The following is a 26,889-nucleotide window of genomic DNA, read 5'->3' as shown; positions in this document are numbered from 1 at the left end:
TATGTCAAGGCAGAGAAATGCCTGTTCTTCCAGGAGTCCGTCTCCTTTTTGGGTTATCGGTTGTCCGCGTCTGGTGTGGAGATAGAGGTAGACCGGGTATCGGCCGTGCGTAATTGGCAAACTCCAACCACTGTAAAAGAGGTGCAGCAGTTCTTGGGTTTTGCTAATTACTACCGGAGGTTTATTCTGGGTTTTGGACAGGTTGCAGCTCCCATTACGTCCCTGTTAAAGGGGGGTCCGGTTCGTTTGCGGTGGTCGGCTGAGGCGGACAGGGCATTTGTCAAACTTAAGAACCTGTTCACCTCGGCTCCGGTGCTGGCGCATCCGGATCCCTCTTTACCATTCCAGGTTGAGGTAGACGCGTCCGAGACCGGTATTGGGGCAGTCCTGTCACAACGGTCCGGCGCGCCACCTAAACTCCGCCCCTATGCTTTCTACTCGAAGAAGCTCAGCTCGGCGGAGCGCAACTATGATGTTGGGGACAGGGAGCTGTTAGCCGTAGTCCAAGCCCTAAAGGTGTGGAGGCATTGGCTTGAGGGGGCTCAACACCCTTTCCTCATTCTGACTGATCACCGTAACCTGGAGTACATCCGGGCAGCTAGGAGATTGAACCCTCGTCAGGCTAGGTGGAATATGTTCCTAACCCGGTTTGTTTTTAAGATCATATACATCCCAGGGTCCCAGAATGGTAAGGCAGACGCCCTGTCCCGGCGGTATGACACGGAGGAGAGGTCCAACGAGCCTACTTCCATATTGCCGGAATCTTGTTTGGTGGCTCCGGTAGTATGGGAGGTCGATACGGAAATCGAGCGGGCACTGCGTACCGACCCTACTCCCCCCGAGTGTCCTGTGGGGCGGACGTACGTTCCGCTCGAGGTCCGTGATCGTCTTATTTATTGGGCTCATACATCACCCTCCTCTGGACATCCAGGTATTGGCCGGACCGTGCACTGTCTTAGCATGAAATACTGGTGGCCAACGTTAGCTAGGGATGTGAGGGTTTATGTCTCCTCCTGCTCGGTGTGTGCCCAGTGTAAGGCGCCTAGACATTTGCCCAGGGGTAAGCTACATCCCCTGCCCGTTCCACAACGACCATGGTCCCACCTATCGGTGGATTTCGTAACTGACCTACCCCCCTCCCAGGGGAATACCACCATATTGGTCGTTGTGGATCGGTTTTCCAAGGCCTGTCGTCTCCTTCCAATGCCGGGTCTCCCTACTGCCCTACAAACGACGAGTGGATTCGGCGCTCGGAAGAGACGTGGGACGCTGCCCATGTCCATCTGCAGCGTGCCATCCGTCAACAAAAGGCGAGCGCCGATCGCCACCGCAGTGAGGGAACGGTGTACGCACCGGGAGATCGAGTCTGGCTCTCGACTCGAAACCTGCCCCTCCGCCTGCCCTGCCGGAAGCTGGGTCGGCGGTTTGTGGGGCCCTTCAAAGTCCTGAGAAGATTGAACGAGGTGTGTTACAGGTTACAACTGCCAATTGAGTATAAAAATATTAACCCCTCGTTCCATGTGTCTCTTCTCAGGCCGGTGGTAGCTGGCCCACTCCAAGAAGATGAGATAGGAGAGACCCCTCCGCCCCCTTTGGACATCGAGGGGGTCCCGGCGTACAGGGTCCGGACCATCTTGGACTCGAGGCGCCGGAGGAGTGGTCTCCAGTATCTCGTGGAGTGGGAGGGGTACGGTCCGGAGGAACGGTGCTGGGTGCCCAGGAGGGACATACTCGATCCTTCCCTCCTGACTGAGTTTCACCATGGGCATCCCACGCGCCCGGGTCCGCGTCCTCCTGGCCGTCCCCGAGGCCGGGGTCGGCGCGCGGCTGGAGCCGCGCGTCAAGGGGGGGGTACTGTCACGGTTTCGGCCGAGGCTGCTCCTCCTCCTGGTTCGGGCAGGCTTCGGCGTTCGCCGTCCCCGGAGTACTAGCTGCCACCGCTCTATGTTTCTGTGTTTGATTGCTTTTGTCTGTCTGTCACACCTGTGTCTGTTTGGGAGTTGATTACGTGTCTTATAAGTTCCGTGTTGTGATCTAGGGTATTTGTGTGTTGTTATTCTGTTGCCACCGTGTCTATGATACGTGTTTGTTTTCCGTGTCATTTTTCCATGTTTAGTGTTTTACGCGTGTGCGTAATTTTCCCTCGCCACTTCGTGTTTTCGAGGTCGGGGTTTGTTCTCTTGTTATTGAGACTATTAAAAGTATTGTTGGACTTAACCTCTGTTTCCTGCGCTTGACTCCTCCACCACATCCACGACGGAATAGTGACACCATCAGCCCCTATGAGAACAATCCGTGAGAATCTCCACAAGACAAAAGACAGAGGGGTAAAAAGTCCTCTCTACCTGCGCCTCCCTTTACTCCCATCGGGTAACAAAGCACTGACTTGGGATCAAATATCATTCTCCCAACCCCTTTGTTCGAATATGCTGAGTTACCCAACTCATCACAATATTCCAACTCTTACAAGGTGCATGCATTTAAAGAGCTATATGTGGATCTCGCTTTTGAGTGGGTTTTTTCTTTCATAAAAGAGTACGAACACCACCATTCAATTGTAAGCTGCCTTTTTTTCCGTTTTATTGGAAATGGCCAAAAAGTGATCTGTCCTGTTAATGTATTTTCCGAGCCCTCCATACATCTCAGGGGTGAGGAAGTGAAGAGCAAAACATCCCATCTCAAACAGAGTAGATTTCCACCACATGGAGTGGAGTAGACCACAGGGAGCTATGTGGCAGATAGCCACTTCATAGACAAACACAAGCACATTTCAACATGAGCCAGACCAGCAGATGATAAAAAGCTATAAAGACTGGGGAAGTTTGGACGACAACGCAGAGGATGTCACAGCTAACTTCGCAAACAGCTAAAAACAGTACTGTAGGCCACATTTACATTTGAGTAATTTAGCATACACTCTTACCTAGAGCGACTTACATGAGCAATTAAGGTTAAGTGCCTCGCTCAAGGGCACATCGAGAGATTTTTCACCTAGTCGACCTTTTGGTTACTGGCGCAAAGCTCTTAACCACTAGGGTACCTGCCGCCCTCACATGTAGGCTAAGTACTGCAGCCATAGAATTGAACTTGTAATTAAATTGGCACATAGACACAAAAATTAGGACAGGCTGAGTGAAATGACCATACAGTCTTAGAATAGTGGTCATGAAGGTAAATACCATAATTGGGAAGCACCACCCTTAGGTACTTACCTGGGAGACACCCAGAAAGGTCACAAGTCTGTGCCTGAAGATACGGCAAGCCTTGAAGATCATGTCGGTCATATTCACTGAAAAAGGCACCTCTTCGAACAACGTAATTATCAAATATGTTACATCCCATCAGGGATATAACATTTTAACCAGTAGATCCAAAAGCAGAAGGACATACCACAGGTTTTTCAGATCATGTACCAGTTCCTTCTTTTGATTACTACCTGGCTTGAAGAGGTGCTTTTTCAGCTTTGAATACATTTTTAAGAAACGCTGAAAAGGCCAGAGACCAGGGAATAACTGTCTTCGGGTTGCACCTTGTAAAACATACATTTTTCTTAAAAAACAGCTTTTAAAGAAAAGCCTGGCTCATAGGTAAGGTTTCTTTGGTATCGGCAAAGGATCTTAGCAGGACTCCTCTGTGTACCACACAGACAGACTTTTTCTTTAACCCTTATTTTATCAGTTAAGAACAAATTCTTATTTACAATGACGGCCTACCCCGGACGACGCTGGGCCAATTGTGCACCACCCTATGGGCCTTCCAATCAAGATTGTGATACAGCCTGGAATCGAACCAGGGTCTGTAGTGATGCCTCTAGCACTGAGATGCAGTGCCTTAGACCGCTGCGCCATTCGGGAGCCGCTGACTATACCAACCTAAATACCAACCTAAATACAAGAGAAACCCACATAAGATACATGCCTGGGTGGCGGGAGAGAGTCGACTGTCCAACTGTTATTTCCTCTCCAGATGGGCTAATGGAAGTTTTGAACATAAGTTGGGTCGTTTTGTTTGTATACTGCTTACAACATCTCGACCGTACAGTACCTGCGTAATACTCATGCAAGTATAAAGTAAAACACTAGAACACGTTGATACACACACACCTCTATGCCTGAAGGTACTCTAAAGTCTAAAATACACAGAGAGTATTAGTTCTGTGCTGGAATGATGACGTAGCGTATAGTGTGGATAGTGTTTCCTTGTGCTGTGACATCACCTTCTCTGAGACCTGAGGTGTCTGTCAGAAGCTGTGCTTCCCTGGTTTGGTGGTACCTAAAGTTCAACCTGTGATAAGTGTGTCTGCCCACAGTTCATGTCCTTTGAACAGCCGGCATTGTATAGACGAGGGGTATACACTGAGTGTACAAAACATTAGGAATCCACTTCAATCAGTGTAGATGAAAGAGAGGAGACAGGTTAAATAAGGAATTTTGAGCCCTGAGACAATTGGGTATTTGTGCCATTCAGAGGGTGAATTGGCAAGACAAAATATTTAAGTGTCTTTGAACTGGGTATGGTAGTAAGTGCATGGCGCACTGGTTTGAGTGTGGCAAGAACTGCAACGCTGCTGGATATTTCATGCTCAACAGTTTCCCGTAAGTATTAAGAGTGGTCCACCACCCTAAGGACATCCAGCCAACTTTAAACAACTGTGGGAACCATTGGAGTCAACATGGGCCAGCATCCCTGTGTAACGCTTTCGACACCTTGTAGTCCATGCCCCGATGAATTGAGTCTGTTCTGAGGGCAAAAGGGGGTGCAACTCAATATTAGGAAGGTGTTCCTAATGTTTTGTACACTTAGTGTAGGTACGCGTGTGCATGATGCAACAGATGACAACATCATAAAAAGAACTCCAGACTCTTCTACCAAAATAATTGTTTTGTTATTCAAATGGCCTGCGACAGACACACCCTAGCAGCCATCTGGGTTACAAACCTGCAGGCTAGAGGATGATGCTCACAATCCTAGAATGACTATATAATAATCACTATACAGTTCTGCTTAATTAGACAAAGTAACAAACGTTACAAAGTAATAAACATACTTTGGGCAATGCAGAGCATGGGCAGCAGTAAATATGCAAGCAAAACTAAAAACAAACACTCACTCACTTTCAGGTTTCGGTTAACACCACCTGATAAGTTCTTCTTTGCGGTTGGAGAGTTGTCTTTGGAATGTGGCAGTGGCTACTGGCTAAACATTCAGGTTAAAACGTCAAAACCTGGCTGTGGAAAGCCCCAGTTTTTATAAAGTAGATATGAATGAAGCTTAGCCTACCCCTCTTCATTTACAGTAGTAACATTACAATAAGCAACCAGTGCAGGTGCATGTAGCAGAAGAAACTGAAATGCTATTAATAACAGATGCGTAATAGTAATTAAAATGATTGTGGTGATGATTATCTTTCAATCAACCGGAAGCACATCGTTTCTTATGCGCTAAAGCCTCCAAGCTAAATAGCATATCAGCCTCCTCAAACCAAACTAAATGGAAAGGATACCAGAATGACTGGTTCAAACACAGCAATGTTAAAAATGTTTGCCAGTTAGCAATACCTGTCATGCCAACCATTTGTTTGGAGTCAAAGTGGATAGTGGCAATATGGTGACCTTTTGTCATCTCTCTATGATAGACCTACTGTCACAGAAGGAGAAGAGATAACACACCTTTACATCAGATGATGTTCCTGGCTGCATGTATCCAAGCAGGTCATGATCAAGTATTAACTTTGTGCTTGTGACTCATTGTCAATGATTGATATCTACTAGCAATGAAAACCAAGATGGCATTCCTCCCTTGTAGTTTGATCCCTTCTCCCTGGCATGGCTGGGGCAAACCTTGTCATGCACGTCATCATTATATTATCACACTTACAATTACATCAAGCCTTTTGACAGGAAGTCAATGACAATTACAGATGTACATACTGTACATACTGTACCCAATGTGTCCTTTATGATAATGTAATTGCGTATAATGTGCCAGAATATTAGAGAAATTACAACTGATTGACACTTTACGGTTTAAAATGAACTACAACTGATTGACACTTGATGGTTTAAATGTACTATTGTAAAACCACTGTACTAGAATAGAGATACACTGAGTGTACAAAACATTAGGAACACCTGCTCTTTCCATGACATAGACTGACCAGGTGAAAGCTATGATACCTTATTGATGTCACTTGTTAAATCCACTTCAATCAGTGTAGATGAAGGGGAGGAGACAGGTTAAAGAAGGATTTTTAAGCCCTGAGACAATTGAGACATGGATTGTGTATGTGTGCCATTCAGAGGGTGAATCAGCAAGACAAAAGATTGAAGTGCCTTTGAACGGGGTATGGTAGTAGGTGCCAGGAGAACTGGTTTGAGTGTGTCAAGAACTGCAACGCTGCTGGGTTTTTCACACTCAACAGTTTCCTGTGTGTATCAAGAATGGTCCACCACCCAAAGGACATCCAGCCAATTTGACACAACTGTGGGAAGCATTGGAGTCAACATGGGCCAGCATTCCTGTGGAACGCTTTCGCCACCTTGTAGTCCATGCCCCGATGAATTGCGACTGTTCCGTGGGCAAAAGGGGGTGCAACTAAATATTAGGAAGGTGTTCCTAATGTTTTGTACACTCAGTGTATATGGACAGATTGGAACTATATTAAAGCATAATCTCAGTCTCGCTTTATACTGTCTTCATCTTAACTCTTCGAACGCTCAATCAGGTGAGGTGACTGAATGCTGCATGGCAGTGAGTGCCACATGGTTTACTGGTTGTTGTCCCTTTCCTTTCAATCAACAGTGGACTCACTCATCAATTCCTCATATTGATAAACTGAAGAAAAAAAACTGCTGACACTATCTAGGTGTAAATAGACAAGAGTTATGGACCCATATTGAGCATGTAGGTAAACAGCCGGCCTCTTGTGGGCCAGAAATGCACATGAGATATTTAGAGTAGTAGTAAGTAGCCTATAGAGCATTACATAAATACCCCCCTACAGAACAATAACATAATGGGCTGGGCTAATGCATAAGCACAATCAATACCTGGGCTATTTTGCATCTGAGGGTCAACCACTGTGTATGTCAGAGGTCATTGACAGACCCTGTGGTCTATGTAATTTTCATATACAGTATATTGACAAGATAAGTCAACTGGAGGAAGGTAATGTTTTCAAAAATGGACTGTGCGCTCAAATAATACCAGGCTATTGCCAGTGTCCAAAATGAAATTTGATAGAAATGAATGCTTGCTCTGAATCACTGTAATTTACACTACATTTATAACTGTTACACTTAGTAGCTATTAACGCGCGTAAAATCCTATTTAAATAGAGCAAAACCTAAATCCAAATCTAAACAACAAATGGAGCCATCATCGACCATGACAAGGGCAAATTACCTGTTTGAAGTTCGTTTGGTTACTCCCAGGCTCAATGTAGACTATCCTTCAAAGATATCAATTAGAAGTTATAGACTTCAGTTTTCGTACAGTATTCACCTCGCTATTCCACACTGCAGAGTCGCGCATTCCATGCCCTCCTTGTCAGGTAGCTACAGCACAGGTAGTGCCACTGCCTAGCAGCAGAAAGTCTTGAGGGAGTGGTCGCGATGTTCCACAGTTTAACCCTCTGCATTGACAGCGAGCGCACATAATGCAGCCAACACAACAGTGATATCTGGCATAACTAAATAATAACGTTTTAGAAAATCATGTGTGCGTGTAATTGAGAAACACTGAAGGGAGTATCTTTACTCAATCACCTGTTTACATTTAGCTAATTAAATAATTATGTCATGAGAACATTTCAGGATTCAGGAGCTCTGCAGACAGTTCTGCTCAAGCACTTGAGTGTGTGTGTCAGTGTGTGTGTGCGTGTGTGTGCATGTGTGTGCCTGTATGTGAGCTCGCGCGCGCGCGCGTGTGTGTGTGTGTGGCATGTGGCCTAGCCTATTGGAGTGGAGTATGGAAATGTGTGTTTATGTGTGTGTGTTTCCAGTTGTTTAGGGCGAGGCTTGCAGCCCTACAGTACAGGAAAGGGCTCCTCCTTTGTTTTGTAAACACACAGCACAGCACAGCACAGCGGCCCAGGGATAGCCCAGGGGAAGCTGCTAACTGGGTACTATGGCTGGGTGGGTGTACCTCATTTCTACCAGCATGTCACGTGCAACCAGAGGGGAAAAAAACTCTAGACCACCTTTACTCCACACACAGAGACACGTACAAAGCTCTCTTTCGACCCTCGATTTGGCAAATCTGACCATAATTCTATCCTCCTGATTCCATTTTACAAGCAAAAACTCAAGCAGAAAGTACCAGTGACTCGCTCAATACGGAAGTGGTCAGATGACGCAGATGCTAAGCTACAGGACTGTTTTGCTAGCACAGACTGGAATATGTTCCGGGATTCATCTGTTGGCATTGAGGAGTATACCGCATCAGTCACCGGCTTCATCAATAAGTGCATCAACGATGTTGTCCCCTCAGTGACCGTACGTACATATCCCAACCAGAAGCCATGGATTACAGGCAACATCCGCACTGAGCTAAAGGCTAGAGCTGCCGCTTTCTAGGAGCAAGACACTATTCTGGACGCTTATAAGAAATCCCGCTATGCCCTCTGACGAACCATCAAACAGGCAAAGCATCAATACATGACTAAGATTGAATCCTATTACACCAGCTCTGACACTCATCGTATGTGGCATGGCTTGCAAACTATTACGGATTACAAAGGGAAACCCAGCAGCGAGCTGCCCAGTGACACGAGCCTACCAGACGAGCTTAATGCCTTCTATGCTTGCTTCGAGGCAAGCAACACTGAACCATGCATGAGAGCACTAGCTGTTCTGGACAACTGTGTGATCACGCTCTCCGTAGCCGATGTGAGTAAGACCTTTAAGCAGGTCAACATTCAGACAAATTACCAGGATGCATACACAGAGCACGCGCTGACCAACTGGCAAGTGTCTTCAATGACATTTTCAACCTCTCCCTGATCGAGTCTGTAATACCTACATGTTTCAAGCAGACCACCATAGTCCCTGTGTCCAAGAATGCCAAGGTAACCTGCCTAAATGACTACAGCCCCGTAGCACTCACGTCTGTAGCCATGAAGTGCTTTGAAATGCTGGTCATGGCTCATATCAACACCATCATCCCAGAAACCCTAGACCCACTACAATTCGCATAACGCCCCAACAGATCCACAGATGTCGCAATCTCTATTGCACTCCACACTGCCCTTTCCCACCTGGACAAAAGGAACACCTACATGAGAATGCTGTTCGTTGACTACAGCTCAGCGTTCAACACCATAGTGCCCTCAAAGCTCATCACTAAGCTACAGACCCTGGGACTAAACACCTCCCTTTGCAATGGGATCCGGGCCACCCCCAGGTGGTAAGGGTTGGCAACAACACATCTGCCACGCTGAACCTCAACACGGGGGCCCCTCAGGGGTGCGTGCTTAGTCCACTCCTTTACTCCCTGTTCACTCAGGACTGTGGTCCTCTGTAGCTCAACTGGTAGAGCACGGCGCTTGTAACGCCAAGGTAGTGGGTTCGATCCCCGGGACCACCCATACACAAAAAAAAATGTATGCACGCATGACTGTAAGTCGCTTTGGATAAAAGCGTCTGCTAAATGGCATATTATTATTTTTTTTTTATTATTACTTCGTGGCCACGCACGACTCCAACACCATCATTACGTTTGCCGACGATACAATGGTTCTAGACCTGATCACCGACATCGATGAGACAGCCTATAGGGAGGGGATCAGAGACCTGGCAGTGTGGTGCCCGGACAATAACCTCTCCCTCAACGTGAGAAAGACAAAGGAGATGATCGTGGACTACAGGAAAAGGAGGGCCGAGCACGCTACCATTCACATCGACAGGGCTGTAGTGGAGCGGGTCGAGAGCTTCAAGTTCCCTGGTGTCCACATCACTAACAAACTATCATGGTCGAAACACACCAAGACAGTCGTGAAGAGGGCACGACAATGCCTAGTCCCCCTCAGGAGACTGAAAAGCTTTGGCATGGGTCCTCAGATCCTCAAAACATTCTACAAGTGCACCATCGAGAGCATCCTGACTGGTTGCATCACCGCTTGGTATGGCAACTGCTCTGCATCTGACCGCAAGGTGCTACAGAGGGTAGTGCGTATGGCACAGTACATCACTGGGGCCAAGCTTCCTGCCATCCAGGACCTCTATACCAGACGGTGTCAGAAGAAGGCCCTACAAATTGTCAAAGACTCCAGCCACCCAAGTCATAGACTGTTCTCTCTGCTACCGCACGGCAAGCGGTACCGGAGTGCCAAGTCTAGGTCCAAAAGGCTCCTTAACAGCTTCTACCCCCAAGCCATAAGACTACTAAACAGTTAATCAAATGGCTACCTGGACTATTTGCATTGACCCCCTTTGTTACGCTGCTGCTACTCGCTGTTTATTATCTATGCATAGTCACTTTAACCCTACCTACATGTACCTCAATTACCTCAACTAACCTGTACCCATGCACATTGACTCGGTACCGGTACCCCCTGTATATAGCCTCGCTACTGTTATTTTGTTGTGTAACTTTCTTTCTTTATTTTTTTACAAATATTTCCTTACTTGCTTAAAAAATTTACACCTGTTGAACTCGGCGCATGTGACGAATACAATTTGATTTGATTTGTATCCAATACACTCACTGAGTGACAGAAACAGAGAAGAGTGCACTTATTGCTTAACAGGTATAGAAAATGTTATAGTACTGTGAGTGAGACATGATCGGATGATCGAAGCTCATTGAGTCATACTGCATGTTACATCCTGTCCAATATGCATGTTGCTATTTTTACTTCCACCACAAAGCATCTAGCAGGTATTTATTTTCATGATGTTGCAGTCAGACACAGGCTACATTTAGAATTACTTAGCTACTAACGCAATAAGAAAAGTTAATGCTCTTATGACTGTCTACACTTGAAGAATATATTTCCAAAATGCTATATCCACCAATTTTTCACGTGTTTTTTTCATCAGAAATTATTGCTTATGGGTACCTTCATGTGTGTGTAAAATATTACTGTTACCAGATTTTTTATTCAAAGATTTTAGATGTTTATGAAAATTTGTTCTTTTGCAATACGTTATACAGTATATCCATTCTTTAGCTGGAATGGAATGTTTGTATCCTGTATGTTTGACTGTGATATCTGGTTGTCTCACCTAGCAATCTTGAGATTAATGCACTTACTGCAAGTCACTCTGAATAAGAACATCTGCTAAAATGACTAAAATGTCAAATGTACATGTTTTACATGCAGATGTCATATTACTGTGTAGAATATTTTTATATATTTTTATATATTTATGTCACAATTGTAACATTTGTACATTTCTTTATAAAACATGTAGTTATTTGTTATATTTGACTATGTTAAACCTAGCAGCACTACTTATTTCTCTGAGAGTGAGGCGGATATATAGTATTTAAAAAATAAAACATGATTATTTGTCTCTGAAATGAAACCATCAAGTGATAGATTTTAAACAAATACATGTCTGTCATTGAACAACCCCATGCCATGATTAGATAGTGAAAAACACACCAATCTCTTTCATAATTTCTTTTAACAATAAAAGCTAATTTACCAACATTTCTGAAAATGTATATATAGCGTAAAGTGTTTAACTTATACAGCTTGCATGGTTTACAATAGTGAGTTATCAGGTTAAGGGGTGCATACCTTGAATTCTTTGGATAAGATAAGGTCTTTATAAATTATGAAAGGATTCTTCCTTATGTAGCTGCTTACAGAAGTTGACTAACTCATTGGCTGTCAAGTTCTAAATATAATGTCCACTACTCCAAAAGTAATTAAATTATTACATGCTTCTCAGCCATGGTAAATGTAGTTTAATTATACATTTTGGCTTCCATAACAAATATTATAGTTTTCCTGTGCTGTAAGTAGACCCTATATCAAGTCACTTGACAAAAGGCCACAGAATCAAAAGTCAAAACCTAGGAATCACACATTGTTTATTTTGCGTCAAACGCAAAGAGGTGAACAGAGAAAATACAGCTGAAATCCAATCCATTGTTATTGTGCAGACATGCATAGAGTCCTTTTTAATGAGTGCCCATGTTTTAAAGACACTTCTGTTTGTTTCTTACTGTAACTCAGGCTTCTGTGTACCTACTTAAATATACCAGAAATCTTATTGTGAAGGTGGGAATTAAGCAAATACCTCTAAAACAGTGGAGGCTGCTGAGGGGAGGACGGCTCATAATAATGGCCGGAATGGAGTGAATAGAATGGTATCAAACACATGGTTCATGTGTTTGATACCATTCCATTCACTCCATTCCAGCCATTATTATGAGTCGTCCTCCCCTCAGCAGCCTCCACTGTTTTAGAGGTATTTGCTTAATGTGCAGAATTGCACTTGGTTTTCAAGTACATAACTATAGAGAACACACAAAAATGCTATGGTAATAAAACATTTTAAAAGTTTGCACACTCCCAGGAATGTCATAAATGATGGATCATTAGCTTCCCTACAGAAAATACACTAACCTTCACACGTCTAGATGGCCGGGCGGGGTGTGTGTGGAGTCAGAGGTCAAACTGTAGAAACCAGTTCCTACATTTGAATATAAAAATTGATTTTTCAAACAAAACTACACTACATTTTATCTCTGGGACCCTCAAGATGACAAATCAAAGCAATATTACTGAATGTAAGTACATTATTTACCTTCAGAGGTGAATGTTCCAAACCAGTTGCCGTGATAAAAGTGTTTTGTTGTTGTGCACTATCCTCAAACAATAACATGGTATTTTTTCACTGTAATAGCTACTGTAAATTGGACACTGCAGTTAGATTAACAAGAATTTAAGCTTTCTGCCCATATAAGACATGTCTATGTCCCAGAAAGTTGGCTGTTGTTTACAACACAATTCTAGTCACATATCACAAATTGAGCAACAACCGTCCCGTATAAGGGACACCGATCCCGTAGAGATTTTAACACACATTCAATGGTTAACTTAACACTGGTGCAGCAGGGTAAACATAAAATGCTGATAAAAAAACAATAAAATGATCTTAAGAGAATTTAAATCAGGCAGGCCATAATGACCCGAAAGTCAAACATTAAATTACTTTTTATTATATTTCAACTACATTAGTACAGCATGATCTTTAAACTTACCCTGGCTCTATCTATCACATTCTCAGTGTCACCAGTTCATCAGATTATGACTTTCTGACATAAATGCCTGTAAATTGTAATCCAAACTCAACAAAACCATGGTACTCCACTTTTGACACCTGAATAAGTTTGTCTCTTCGCGCCTATGAGAGATCTGAAGCCTTTGACCCTCCTCTCTGCACAACATACTTGTGTCTGTAATTGCATGGTTCCTGCATCATAACATATCTCCCTCCCCAGTCAGATCCAAGCCTGATAAAGTTCCTTTGGGATAAGAAGTTCAGGCTTTCTGAGGATTTGTTTTATTTCTAAGCATCTTGCCCCATAAATGAACGTGTTGTTTGATGTTGTGTCTTTTGTCATGTTTTTTAAAGTGACAACATTAGACTACGGTGCAATACATATCAACTCTGCAGTTCATGTAAAGTGGTGATTCAGGATAGCTTATAACTTATTTAATAACGTGTACCAGGTAGGCCAATGTAAACAGTACAAGCAACAATCTCGAAAGCTGTTGACTAGTAGAATCAGGTGTGTTCTTGCTGGGCTAAAACAAAAATGTGCACCACTGGGAGGCCCCCCAGTAGTGGATTGGGGTGATTCCACACCAGCATGAGTGGAAAATATTTTGGGTATCTCAGATTGTTCTGGCAATTCTCACATAGGAACTTCATTGGGAGGAAGGATTTTTAACATGCTTTTTACATTTGTATCACCAACTATTTTTTTTGAAAATCATGATGAAATTGGCAATTCTAGGCCCTTTTTAGACCTATACATGCCTCCTGTAAGACCTTAGTATCTGTGAACCGTACATGATACAGACAACATCTTGGTGTCATTATATTCCTTATAGTGTGCTCTAACATATAGAATATGTCTAGATTCTGATTTTTAAAAAGAAAATGTATTCAACATTACAAATATTAATATTAATATCTCAAAACTACCCTTTTTTATTTTGTTCATTTTAGGACATATATTCTACAAGTACATCACCATTTCAGAGTGGGCTCTCTGCTAATTCTGAAGTTATGATACATTTTATGATCACCACCAACACAGTGGATGGGAAATGGATTCAAAGGGAACACCATCTGCTGGTGATTTGCTGAATGTGCAATCCTAAAGGAGGGTTGTGATTGGTTAATGACCTATAGCGTCAATTTCTATGTATAAAATTGGTCATATAATTAAAAGTAGCAGAAAGCCCACTCTGCAAATTTGACGTGTTTGAAGAGTATATCATTCCAAAAGAATGTAACTAAAAATAAAGCAAAATCAAAAAGGGTAGTTTTGAGATATTCATATTAAATATTTTTAATGTTGAAGAAATGCATGTGAAAAACAGTATTTCGGAATCTAGATATACTCCATGTTTGAGAGAACACTATAAGGAGTATAATGACACCAAGATGTTGTCTGTATCATGTACGGTTCACGGATCATAGGGTCTTACAGGAGGCATGAATAGGTCTAAAAAGGGCCTAAAATGGCCACTTTCATCATGATTTTCTAAAAAATGGTTTGTGATTCAAATGTAAAAAGCATGTCAAACATCTTTCCTCCCAATTAAGTTTTTATATGAGATCTGCCAAAACAATCGGAGATACAAAAAATATTTTTCCACCCCCGCTGGCGTGGAATCGCCCATCGAGCAACCCTGATCTAGATCCCACCTAATCCCTCTCGTCTCGCCTATCATTTTCCTAGCACTCTATCTGACCTAAAAACCTGTTCATGCACTTTTTACAGCTCTTTAAATCACTGAGTGTAAGTGGTATAAGCAGATAACTTTTACATTTTCATATTGCTTGAAAAGTTGAAAAGTGTCCTGGATTGATTCCCCTCATCCTCTGGAGTCTAACTCACCACTTCCTGCCACCACGGCTCAAAAAAGCACCCATATCCTCCGTTGACGTCACCTTGGCAGTGCCGCCCTGTAAACTGACCCTCTTTTCCTTTGTCTTCCATTGTTTCCTCTGGCATCCCTATTTCATTAACTCTGTGACCAAATGATTAAACGGACTGGCCACAACCTCATGACTAACGCTAGCAGACAGAACCTCAAGTGTTTCTCCTGACTTTTCTGTCGACTGGACATTGTGTGTGTTGTCACTGACCATATTGGCTCATGCTGGTCACCATTGTATTCCTGCTCTTTTTCTTTTGAACACACTTCCTTCACCACTATTGGCAATTGAGGAGTCACAGATTCAAGACTGAACTATAGATATAGTCTCCTGAGAAGTTGTCAACCTGTTCAACGAATCAGTTGACTGCAACTTTCAGTGAAAAAGTCAACAGAAATACTGTGAACAAATTTCTTCCTGAAGTTTAAACTTGAATATTTAATTGCATTCGTCACATGCTTCGTAAACAACAGGTGTAGACTAACAGTGAAATGCTTATTTATGGGCCCTCCCCAACAATGCAGAGAGAAAGAAAATAGAGAAATAATAGAAAAGTAAAATACGTAATAATAAAAGTAATAATAAAATACACAGTGAGTAACAATAACTTGCCTATATACACGGGGTACCAGTACCGAGTCGATGTTCAGGGGTACGAGGTAATTGAGGTAGATACACTATATATACAAAAGTATGTGGACACCCCTTCAAGTTATTGGATTTGGCTATTTGAGCTGACAGGTGTTTGGTCTTGCTGACAGGTGTATAAAATTGAGCACACAGCCATGCAATCTCCATAGACAAACATTGGCAGTAGAATGGCCTTACTGTAGCGCTCAGTGACTTTCAATCTGGCACCGTCATAGGATGCCACCTTTCCAACAAGTCAGTTCGTCAAATTTCTGCCCTGCTAGAGTTGCCCCGGTCAACTGTCCTCAGTTGCAACACTGACTTCCGAGTTCCAAACTGCCTCTGGAAGCAACAGAGTTCCAAACTCACTCTGGAAGCAACCGAGTTCTAAACTGCCTCTGGAAGCAACGTCAGCACAATAACTGTTTGTCGGGAGCTTCATGAAATGGGTTTCCATGGCTCAAGCAGCCGCACATAAGCCTAAGATCACCACGCGCAATGCCAAGCGTGGGCTGGAGTGGTGTAAAGCTCGCCGCCATTGGAATCTGGAGCGGTGGAAACGCGTTCTCTGGAGTGATGAATCACGCTTCACCATCTGGCAGTCCGACAGACGAATCTGGGTTTGACGGATGCCAGAAGAACCCTACATGCCCCAATGCATAGTGCAAACTGTAAAGTTTGGTGGAAGAGGAATAATGATCTGGGGCTGTTTTTCATGGGTCGGGCTAGGCCCCTTAACTCCAGTGAAGGGAAATCTTAACGCTACTGCATACAATGACATTCTAGATGATTCTATGATTCCAACTTTGTGGCAACAGTTTGGGGAAGGCCCTTTCCTGTTTCAGCATGACAATACCCCTGTGCACAAAGCGAGGTCTATACAGAAATGGTTTGTCGAGATTGGTGTGGAAGAACTTGACTGGCCTGCACAGAGCCCTGACCTCAACCCCATCAAACACATTTGATGAATTGGAACACCGACTGCGAGCCATGCCTAATCGCCCAACATCAGTGCCCGACCTCACTAATGCTCTTGTGGCTGAACGGAAGCAAGTCCTCGCAGCAATGTTCCAACATCTAGTGGAAAGACTTTCCAGAAAAGTGGAGGCTGTTATAGCAGCAAAGACGGGACCAACTCCATATTAATGCCTGTGATATTGGAATGAGTTTCCACATACATTTGGTCATGTAGTGTATGTACATATAACTGGGAATAAAGTACCAGATATAAACAGTAGCAGCAGCGCATGTGATGAGTCTAAAAAGTTAGTGCAAAAAGTGTCAATGCAGATAGTCCGGGTAGCTATTTGGTTAACTATTTAACTAACTATTTAGCAGTCGTTTGGCTTGGGGGGTAGAAGCTGAATATGTGGATGTTGCCAGGAACAACCTTGATTTCCTCAACAACATTTAGTTGCAGACAGTGCCTCCCTGTGGAATCTTAAGCAATAGAGGAAAGAAAATATCCACCATCTGTGAACAGGTTCTTCTGCACCCTGCCCACAGTGTTAATTGTCTGACTTGATATGCTATTCCAACTATTTGTTTGGTCTCGGTAATTGCTATGTACAAAGCCGGTGAGTGTCTGTCTATCTGTCTGCCTTGCTGTATAGCTCGATGGACAACTCCCCCACCCTTCCTCCCATTCTTACTCCCTTGAGACAGACGGTATGGAGCAACTGCCACAAAAGGAGGTCATATTTTTCATTTTTATGTCTGACCGGTGGAGCCTCACAATATGAAAACGTGATATTTTCTAAACAATGTATTCATAAGACAGCTGCAGTTTACCATACAGACTAATCCAACAAGTATCCTATAATAACTAGCCATTTCCTATGGAAGGGCCTGCCAGATATTAAACTTCATGGCATACTAGTACTCTATGAACTGTAAAAGGCCCCATAAAAGCCCCACGTAATGAAGGGCCTCACCTTTAATCAACAGTTATCCTTTCATAGGCACATACATAGTGTGAAGGCAAGACTGTGGCCCCAATGCGATCAAAAAGGCAAACCGCACTGCAGGTTCACTACTTACAACTACTTTTACAGATAATAATTTTACCTGTGTCTGTGTTGGAGATGGAGAAGTGGGAGCGATAACAGGTGTAGGTTCAGCCACAGCCACAGCAGCAGGACTCACAGTCGGGGCCGTCTCCAATATTATAGGGGATTCATCCAGCTTCAGGTCCAATATGGATTCATAAATATTCTCCTTCGATTCGTCCTCAGGCTCCACACTAGATTTCTCTTCTTCTCCCTCCTCTAGCACCAGAGGAGATTCCGGCTCTTTCAGAGGTTCCTGGTGGGAAATCCCGCCACCGGTGACCTCGGCATCAGGAATGATTGGTGTCTCTACTGGGATGGCCTGGGAGGGCTGGTGGAGGGGGTCAGCTGGGCTGAAGCTGGGGGCTCGGGGGTTCAGGGAGAGAGGCTCCTCCACCGACAGGGTGTGGGAGGAGCCGAAGAGCACACCGGAAGCCAGGCTTAATTGCTTCTTGTGTTTGGCACTATCGTTGGCTGTTAAGGGAACCTCAGGGGCAACATAGGAGTGAAGGCCCGGCAGCGAATCGTTAAGCCCGCCGCGCTTGAAAGCCACGGGGGGCGGGTCGTGGAATTCTAAGGGTACGCCGAATGTGGACATGCGGTGCTCAGTCTTCTTATGTCTCTTTGGGGAGCGGAGGCGGATAGTCACCTCATCTCCCGCCCTCGTTTCTGCCCGGTCTGGTACGGAGTGCTTTGGGACTGGCACTGGCACTGGCACAGGAACCGGAACTGGGACCAAATCGGTACTGGGCGGGTCAGCAAAGTCCAGCGGGGATGGGAACTCTGCAGGGAGCTCCTTGACGTATTTAGCAGGTATATAGAAGGGCCTTGCATGCTCGTTCTTGCGCACGTGCCACCAGTGGTCGTTGGTCTTGGCCAGCAGGATGTACCGTTCGTTGGGCTTGATGGACACCAGGCCCCCGTCGCGGCCCGTGTACTCGTACTCAAACTCTACCAGCACCAGCCCCATGCTGCACACCAAGGAAGACATAATGGCAGCGTGGTGGCTGTGGCAGTGTCGGCAGTGGTCACCCACCCCCTCCCTTTCCCTCAAGGTCGGTCAAGGCTCCACTGCAGCCCTCCTAAAGGGAACAAAATAAAACAAAACAAAACAGTTTACTACATTACTCATACTTTACAAAAGTATTGCATTACCTTACTATTCTTGTAAATATACGGTATGTTCTGTACATATACATCTTCATGTTTGTAAACATATACATATTGCAGTACACATGATCTTGTCACTATCAAATGCTAGTATATAACTGTACATGGGAATGTGTACATTAGGTCGTTCCACTTGAAGCACCAACACTACAGAATGTACACACCCTCAGTGTGGTGTTCAGCAAACACGGCAGATCTCTCGATGGCCACGACCCACGCCCATTGTCAACAGATAATATTGAACTTCAAAGATTACCCAGCTGCCAAGTGGCCACACACACACTACCAGTAGATATAATAGTCAACCCCCTATAGCTCCATATTATGACACCACATAGATCACTGCTCGTGACACATCTGTACATCTGTCAATCCAGCGTGACAGTGCCACATGTGGAAATGACATGTCATGATAATGCTCTTCTCCATTTAGAAGTTTTATATAAGTCCTTTAAGGAAGTTGGTTGATATGCATGTCCATTCTAGGGCTTAAAATGTACTATTTTAAGCCCTAAAATGGACAAGTGTTCCAGTCATGAAAAAAGCTGAACATGTCATATGTTCACTTTTAGCTTTCCCTAAACGATTGTTCTGACTATGCCCCAAGATTGTGGTAGCCTGTTAAGCTAAACCCTAGGCATTAGCTTGGGGAGCCAATGTAAGTATTCAGGTCTCTGGCAAGGTTACTCATCGCACAAGCGTAGTCACCTCTTGTTACACTAAATAACTAGTTTGGTAGAGTATGATGTCATTTGGTAGAGAATTATATTTTCATGGTGCTGGTCACTGTAAATATTACAGATATGTCACAGATTGGTGAAAAATCACAGCGCCGGAAGCCTTTCCTAAGCTTTAAACATCCTATAAATACCTTCTGTCTCTCCTCTCTGCGTGTTTGTTTGTCCCAGTCAATCATTTGGATAAGCCTTATTTTCAGGACTTTAATGAATATCTGCATTGCTTGATTTGCGAGCGTGACAGTTTAGTGGTAGTTCCTTCCTCTCTTTGGGCTGGCTGGGCTGGGGCGTACACAAAGAGAGAAGCAGGAAGAAGGAGTGTTGTTCTCAACAACATGCCAAAATATATCATAACACCGACCAGTCCATGGCGGGCCAGACATCATGAAACAGGATGTGCTTGCGATGGAAATCGTCCCTCATCACAGATCTGGGAGCAGCATACCCTACACTAATACCCTAGTACTAACTGTAATCCTTAGGGGTCAAAACTGACCTTAGATCAGCTGAAAGGTCACATGCATGCACATACAATGCACGCACACACGTGTGCATAAACAGACCTCACAAACATTTAGAAAATGCCATTTCTATTCTGACATTTGTGAATTTAATAATAACCTGTTTTGGTCTTGTTTAAGAGTAGCTTAGCGTGACTTGTCAAAGTGAGAACGAGTTGACCTCCCACCTCAAGGCCAACTTAGAGCAGTCAAAACATGTCGTCATAGAAACCAGGTAGATTTAATGGCTTTCTTCATTATTACTAATGACTGACACTCTGCATTATGTTTGCCATTGTGTGCAGGCCCAATTACCAGTAGTCAAACATAATTACAGTGTATTTTAACACTACATAGCATACAGCATGTTCTTTTACAGGTGTCTCCTCTCAATAGATTTGTCTTATGCACCAACTTCTCTTAGAACAACACAGTGCAGCTTGACCAATTCTCATATACCAGTGGAACAATCCATGGAGCACGTCTGCTATTGCTACATCGTGTCTGGTCTGTATTTCTGGTCCAACCTGATTCTACTATGTGATCGGATGTGCTCACTGCTCAGGTATTAACCAGTGACGAAGGACTGACTATCAGAAATAACTCTGGGGAGGGAGAGGGGACAAGGCAGGACTAGTCATGTGATATATCCTTTCTGTTTCTGTCGCTACAGTGGGAGGAAAGAGAGATGAGAGAATTTAGATAAAGGGTAAATGAGAGAAAGAGGGTTTAGAGAGAAAGAGAGAGAGGGGAGAAAGATAGAGAAGGTGAAGAGAGAAAAAATCATGGTGGCCGACTATTCCCTTTATCTCTCTTTACAGTGTAAACACTGGCCCCTTCCAGCTTCACCTCTGCATAGAACCTGTAAGCCACTCCCATCACTCACATCCACCCTAACAACAAAACTGGTTAACAGACTGGATGACTTATTAGATGGACCTCCAGTGCAAGGCAATGCATTTCAATTGAATAACCTACATCATTCCATAGTCATTTTTAGGCCTTGGGGAAGTTTTGTGGAATATCTGTTCAGTCAGACCTACATCTGAAGCAGCCGAGCCAACCTCCCTATATCTCTGACAACCTGCTCCAGCATGCCCGAATAGCAGAGTGGGTCCTCTGCAGAGGGTAGAACCACCACAGCCTGACAGAGCAGAGGGAGGAGACGGAGAGAGCGGAACAGCCCAGCCACCGCTTCTACACTGAACAGAGGGAGGGAGCTGGCCCACCAGAATGGCAATCCTGTGGTTTACCAAAGGAACAGAAACCCAAGAAGGGAGCGCCTAGCCCGGCTCCAGAGATAAAGCCACACAAACTCACAGTGCCAAGCTCACTGCTCATGTATCAATATCTCATAACATGACATAACAAATAGGGCTTTGTGAAAATGTTCATAGGCTTGAACCAGGGCGCTTTTGTAGATCAAAATAACCTGTTTGACGACTTGAGAACATTTCAGTGACTCCCTCCCTCTGGGAAAGAGAGAAAGGGAGAAGAATGATAGATATGCTCAATGCAGTGATTCATCATGTCAGTGCAAGTCAGAAAATAGTGCCAATCCAGGCAAACAACTTTTGGGGGGTATCAAAACGTTCCCAAAATGTTTATAAAATGTTTTCAGAACAGATTTTGTACATTGTTCTTGCCTTTCACTGTACCGTTTCAATGGACATCGCACACATGCATTTATTACTTGCAATGCACAATGTTTTCACAACTTTATCAAGTGTGATTGTAGACTTTTTGTGTTCAGAAAGTGCCTGTTGTAGTGTTAATGTTTTAACATTGGCTCAAAACCTTACAAGAACATGAAATAACAAATATCTAACACTTAACGAACATCCTCTGTTTGCTGGGTTGGTATCTGTGCTAGTGAGGAACACCCTCCAACTCAAAAGGGCTGGTGAAAAGGGAGAACAATTGGAGGAGGCAGATCCCATTCAGCCTGTGTTTAAATACGGAAACCTCTCTTTTTCCTCTGGTTGGGCTCCCTTTGACCTCGCTCAGTGTCTCTGGTTCCAGGCAGGATGTCCAGGATGGAAAAGAGTCAGGCTGTGCTGCTTAGCTTACCCCTGCAAATGTGGGACACCTCTGAACTGTGGTGCTCCACACTCCCAGGCCTCGACACTAAACCTCATTCCAAATTTAGCACTGCTCTCTATTCTAAAAAAATTTTAACCTTTCAATCATGGTATGCTGAGCTCAAGGCAGAACAATGGCACATATTCTTAGAGCGTTAAGGATTCAGGAGAAAAACAGTGATGGTGGTTAACGCAACCACAATGTAGTCACATAACCAATATGAACCAATGGTTCATTTCTGCCATTCTAAAATTCACCAAAACACCTGAACAAGGTGGTGGTGTTGGAGTGTGTATTTGAGAGACAGAGAAGTGTCTCAGTAGGAGAGAGGGTGGATCTGCTGGAATGTGCCCTGTACATATGTAGGATCTTTATTTGACCTATATTGTCACAGCAAATGAATCCTGCAGCAACAGGATTTGAATGTTTAGTCCATAATGTTGCCTGATCTGTGGTTATGCTATTAGCTGGCCAAAAGTAGGCTACATGAAAAGTCCAATACTGTTAAAACAACCTTGTGTAAGAGTGTGTGTTTTCAGTGAATGTATATAAAGCTCATCTGCATTTCCTGCAGTGCAGGAAAACTCTCAGCAACAAAAGAGGGATACAAATTAAGATCCCGCGGTACTCCCCTCTTTCCCTCCACACACACCTCAACCAGGCAGGGGCAGGAATGTAGTTTGAGCGCTACAGGGACACATACACTCTATATGTTCCTGTCCTGTAAACACACCCAACAACACACTCAACAACACACTCAACAACACACTCAACAACACACTCAACAACACACAAAGCAGAGAAAGAGAGGAATATAAAGGGACGTGCTGGTAGAGCACGGCGCTTGTAACGCCAAGGTAGTGGGTTCGATCCCCGGGACCACCCATACACAAAAATGTATGCACGCATGACTGTAAGTCGCTTTGGATAAAAGCGTCTGCTAAATGGCTTATTATTATTATTATTATTATTATTATTATTATTATCTCTGAATGTATGGCTGTCGTAAAATCAAAGGCTGAGATTAGCCACAGGAAGCGATGGAAAATGTAACCTGAAAGTGAATATTTATATATGGATATGAATCATGACCACTGGGGTGTTGACCCAACAACACAAGATCATTCTCAGAGATCAACATGTGACACAATCGTAATTTTCCTGAGTGATTCGCATGTGACAGAATCACAACAGCCATGGTGAACGTTCACCCTTTCAATAAGCATGTGATTGGTCAAACACAGACAACAACAGCCAAACAACAGTCACACACTGTGCATCTAACGTTTTCATACATTCTAATAAGAGCCCTCGCACTTGGCTTGTTAAAAAAAAGGTCCCACTTCCCTACAGAACCTTCAAACAACATTTCTGTGGGAAGGCATCTGTCCACCCCTTGCCATAGCTTAAAGAAACACAGCATACACTTTTGAGTAACAAGGTTTGATAAGGTACAACAATCACCACATAAATAAGTTGTCTATTAAAAGGTTTTTGCAGAAAATGTACCTGGAGCAAGAGGACAGCAGAACCATCCTATAGCCTGTGTTCCCAGCTCCCACAGTTTCTTCAGCAGAGTCCCAGATCTCAATAACAGGTTGCTCTGTTCTCTCTTTCACTCTTTTCTTCTCACTGATCCCGCCTTGCCCTCTCCTTCTTCTTCCTCTGGCCGGCCCCCCACTCCCCTCCTCCGCTTTCTGTCTTTTCACCTGGGGCTGAAAGGTTCCAGCTCTGGTTGGAGGAGCTCAGGGCAGTGTGTGTGTGAGGGAGAGTGCTCTTTGCGTGTGTGCCGGTCTCAGCTTGCCTGCCTCTTCTGTCTGCATTCATTTCCTGCTCTAGCGCACACATCCCCGCTTCAGAGAAGTGAGAGGCAGAGCGACAGGAAGAAAGAGAGAGAGAGAGAGAGAGAGAGAGAGAGAGAGAGAGAGAGAGAGAGAGAGAGAGAGAGAGAGAGAGAGAGAGAGAGAGAGAGAGAGAGAGCACTGGGTGGGGGTCTAGGTGTGGGCAGACAGAGGGGGCACTGGGAGGGCAGCCAGTCTCTCATTCACAAGTCTTTGAAGTATTCTGATTGAATAGATAGAGAAAGCCATATGAAAGACTGACTGCAATGAGCTATTATCGACAACAGCATTTAAATGATTGAAAAATGGCAAAGTTAATTTGGTAAAAATGATTTGAGGATGTAGACAGTTAGATGTCTTAATACAGTTGTAGAATGAGTGCTGAAAGCATTAAACAACAGATTTTGTCAATCCAAGAACAATAAATTGTATAATGATAAATAGATAATCATGAAATTCTGTGTCAGTTGGCAAAATAATATCAACAGAAATGCCCCTATAAATTCTCTATTTTATCCTAGGGGAAACATTAATTTAGTGTGTGAGCCAAATAAAGTGATTTAGGTTATAAGTGAACACAATGTAGCCAACTTAGTTTTCTTTCCTGTGGGAGGCAGCAAAATGATTCTGCATCATCTGACTCTGAGTTTGTATTGTGTTCATAGCCGCAGGAAGTAGGGGTGCTGAGGGTGCTGCAGCACCCCTTGAAAAATGTGAATAAAAAATATATATATAATAATACATTTTTATTTTTGAAAAAATATTATTTCACAAAAGTAGTGCACTCGGCCTTTAACAGTCCCAAACTAATTCCAGCAGCTGTGGTTGAGTGACATCAGGCTAGGTAGTGTAGTAAGACACATGACTAATGGACAAGAGACTATACACACACAGTCAGCGACTCAGGCTTGAGGACTGGGATGCCCATCAAAAATAGAAACCTTGCAGATGGAGCATGGAGCTAAAAAAATACATAAGTAGTTTCCAGGGGTGACATTAATTCATACCAAACAATGATTCACACACATAAGGGCTCAATTGGTATTGCCATAGAACCGCTATCATTCCCTTTTTATTTCCTATTGGAAAAAGCATTGGCGTCTAGTGGCCGTTTTTGTCATTGCATGAAAGTGGTTGCTGTCTGTTTTCAACAGTAACAAATGTATCAAGCAAACAAGCTTCCTGTAAAAACTGCAACAGTATCACCCCTTTAAGCTCCGTTATGCCTCGCTAAGCATTAATGTTGTAGCTAGCTAAGTAAAAGCAGCATATTGTTGTATTGTATGTTAGCAACTATTTATGTATTATTTGGGCTCCCGAGTGGCGCAGCAGTCTAAGGCACTGCATCTCAGTGCTAGAGGCGTCACTACAGACCCTGGTTTGATTCCAGGCTGTATCACAATCCGGCCGTGATTGGGAGTCCCATAGGGCGGCGCACAATTGGCTTAGCATCGTCCGGGGTGTCTGTAATAAATGTAAATGTCTGTAATTAACTGAGCTGATGTTTATATAAACCATAACTTTCTGCAAGATGCTAGCTAGCTAGTCTGTCTAGCAAGTAACTGTCTGTTTTTTTTTTTTTTTTTTTTAGGGGGTAGATCAGCTTAATATTGCAGATAGATTGTAACTTCCATCAATGTAATTGTCTGCATCACTTCCAATCCCCCATGTTTTATATATATATATATATATATATATATATATATATATATATATATATATATATATATATATATATATATATACATATATACACACATACATACATATACATATATATATATATATATATATATATATATATATATATATATATATATATATATATATATATATATATATATATATATATATATATATATACATACACATACACACATACATACACATATACATATACATATACACACATACAGTTGGGGAAAAAAGTATTTAGTCAGCCACCAATTGTGCAAGTTCTCCCACTTAAAAAGATGAGAGAGGCCTGTAATTTTCATCATAGGTACACGTCAACTATGACAGACAAATTGAGGAAAGAAAATCCAGAAAATCACATTGTAGGATTTTTAATGAATTTATTTGCAAATTATGGTGGAAAATAAGTATTTGGTCACCTACAAACAAGCAAGATTTCTGGCTCTCACAGACCTGTAACTTCTTCTTTAAGAGGCTCCTCTGTCCTCCACTCGTTACCTGTATTAATGGCACATGTTTGAACTTGTTATCAGTATAAAAGACACCTGTCCACAACCTCAAACAGTCACACTCCAAACTCCACTATGGCCAAGACCAAAGAGCTGTCAAAGGACACCAGACACAAAATTGTAGACCTGCACCAGGCTGGGAAGACTGAATCTGCAATAGGTAAGCAGCTTGGTTTGAAGAAATCAACTGTGGGAGCAATTATTAGGAAATGGAAGACATACAAGACCACTGATAATCTCCCTCGATCTGGGGCTCCACGCAAGATCTCACCCCGTGGGGTCAAAATGATCACAAGAACGGTGAGCAAAAATTCCAGAACCACACGGGGGGACCTAGTGAATGACCTGCAGAGAGCTGGGACCAAAGTAACAAAGCCCACCATCAGTAACACACTACGCCGCCAGGGACTCAAATCCTGCAGTGCTAGACGTGTCCCCCTGCTTAAGCCAGTACATGTCCAGGCCCGTCTGAAGTTTGCTAGAGTGCATTTGGATGATCCAGAAGAGGATTGGGAGAATGTCATATGGTCAGATGAAACCAAAATA

General features: G+C 43.5%; 1 protein-coding gene across 2 annotated transcripts in view; it reads right to left on the bottom strand.

The window, feature by feature from the left end:
* LOC311104179 (rho GTPase-activating protein 27-like) overlaps positions 1-24,086 on the bottom strand; it is a 34,293-nt gene extending 10,207 nt beyond the window's left edge. For both annotated transcript variants that reach the window (XM_084145871.1, XM_084145872.1), the window contains exons 1-2: positions 23,808-24,086; positions 17,829-18,891 (exon numbers count right to left, since the gene is read on the bottom strand). In XM_084145871.1, the coding sequence (XP_084001997.1) occupies positions 17,829-18,800 (972 nt within the window). In that variant the 5' untranslated portion in view covers positions 18,801-18,891; positions 23,808-24,086. The remainder of the gene's footprint in view (positions 1-17,828; positions 18,892-23,807) is intronic.
* Between the last annotated feature and the right edge of the window lie 2,803 nt (positions 24,087-26,889).

Source organism: Coregonus lavaretus, assembly GCF_964263955.1.
Source record: "Coregonus lavaretus genome assembly, chromosome: 28".
NCBI classification, from domain to species: Eukaryota; Metazoa; Chordata; class Actinopteri; order Salmoniformes; family Salmonidae; genus Coregonus; species Coregonus lavaretus.
Note: the sequence above shows the minus strand (reverse complement) of the source record. Positions and strands in the feature narration are given on the sequence as shown.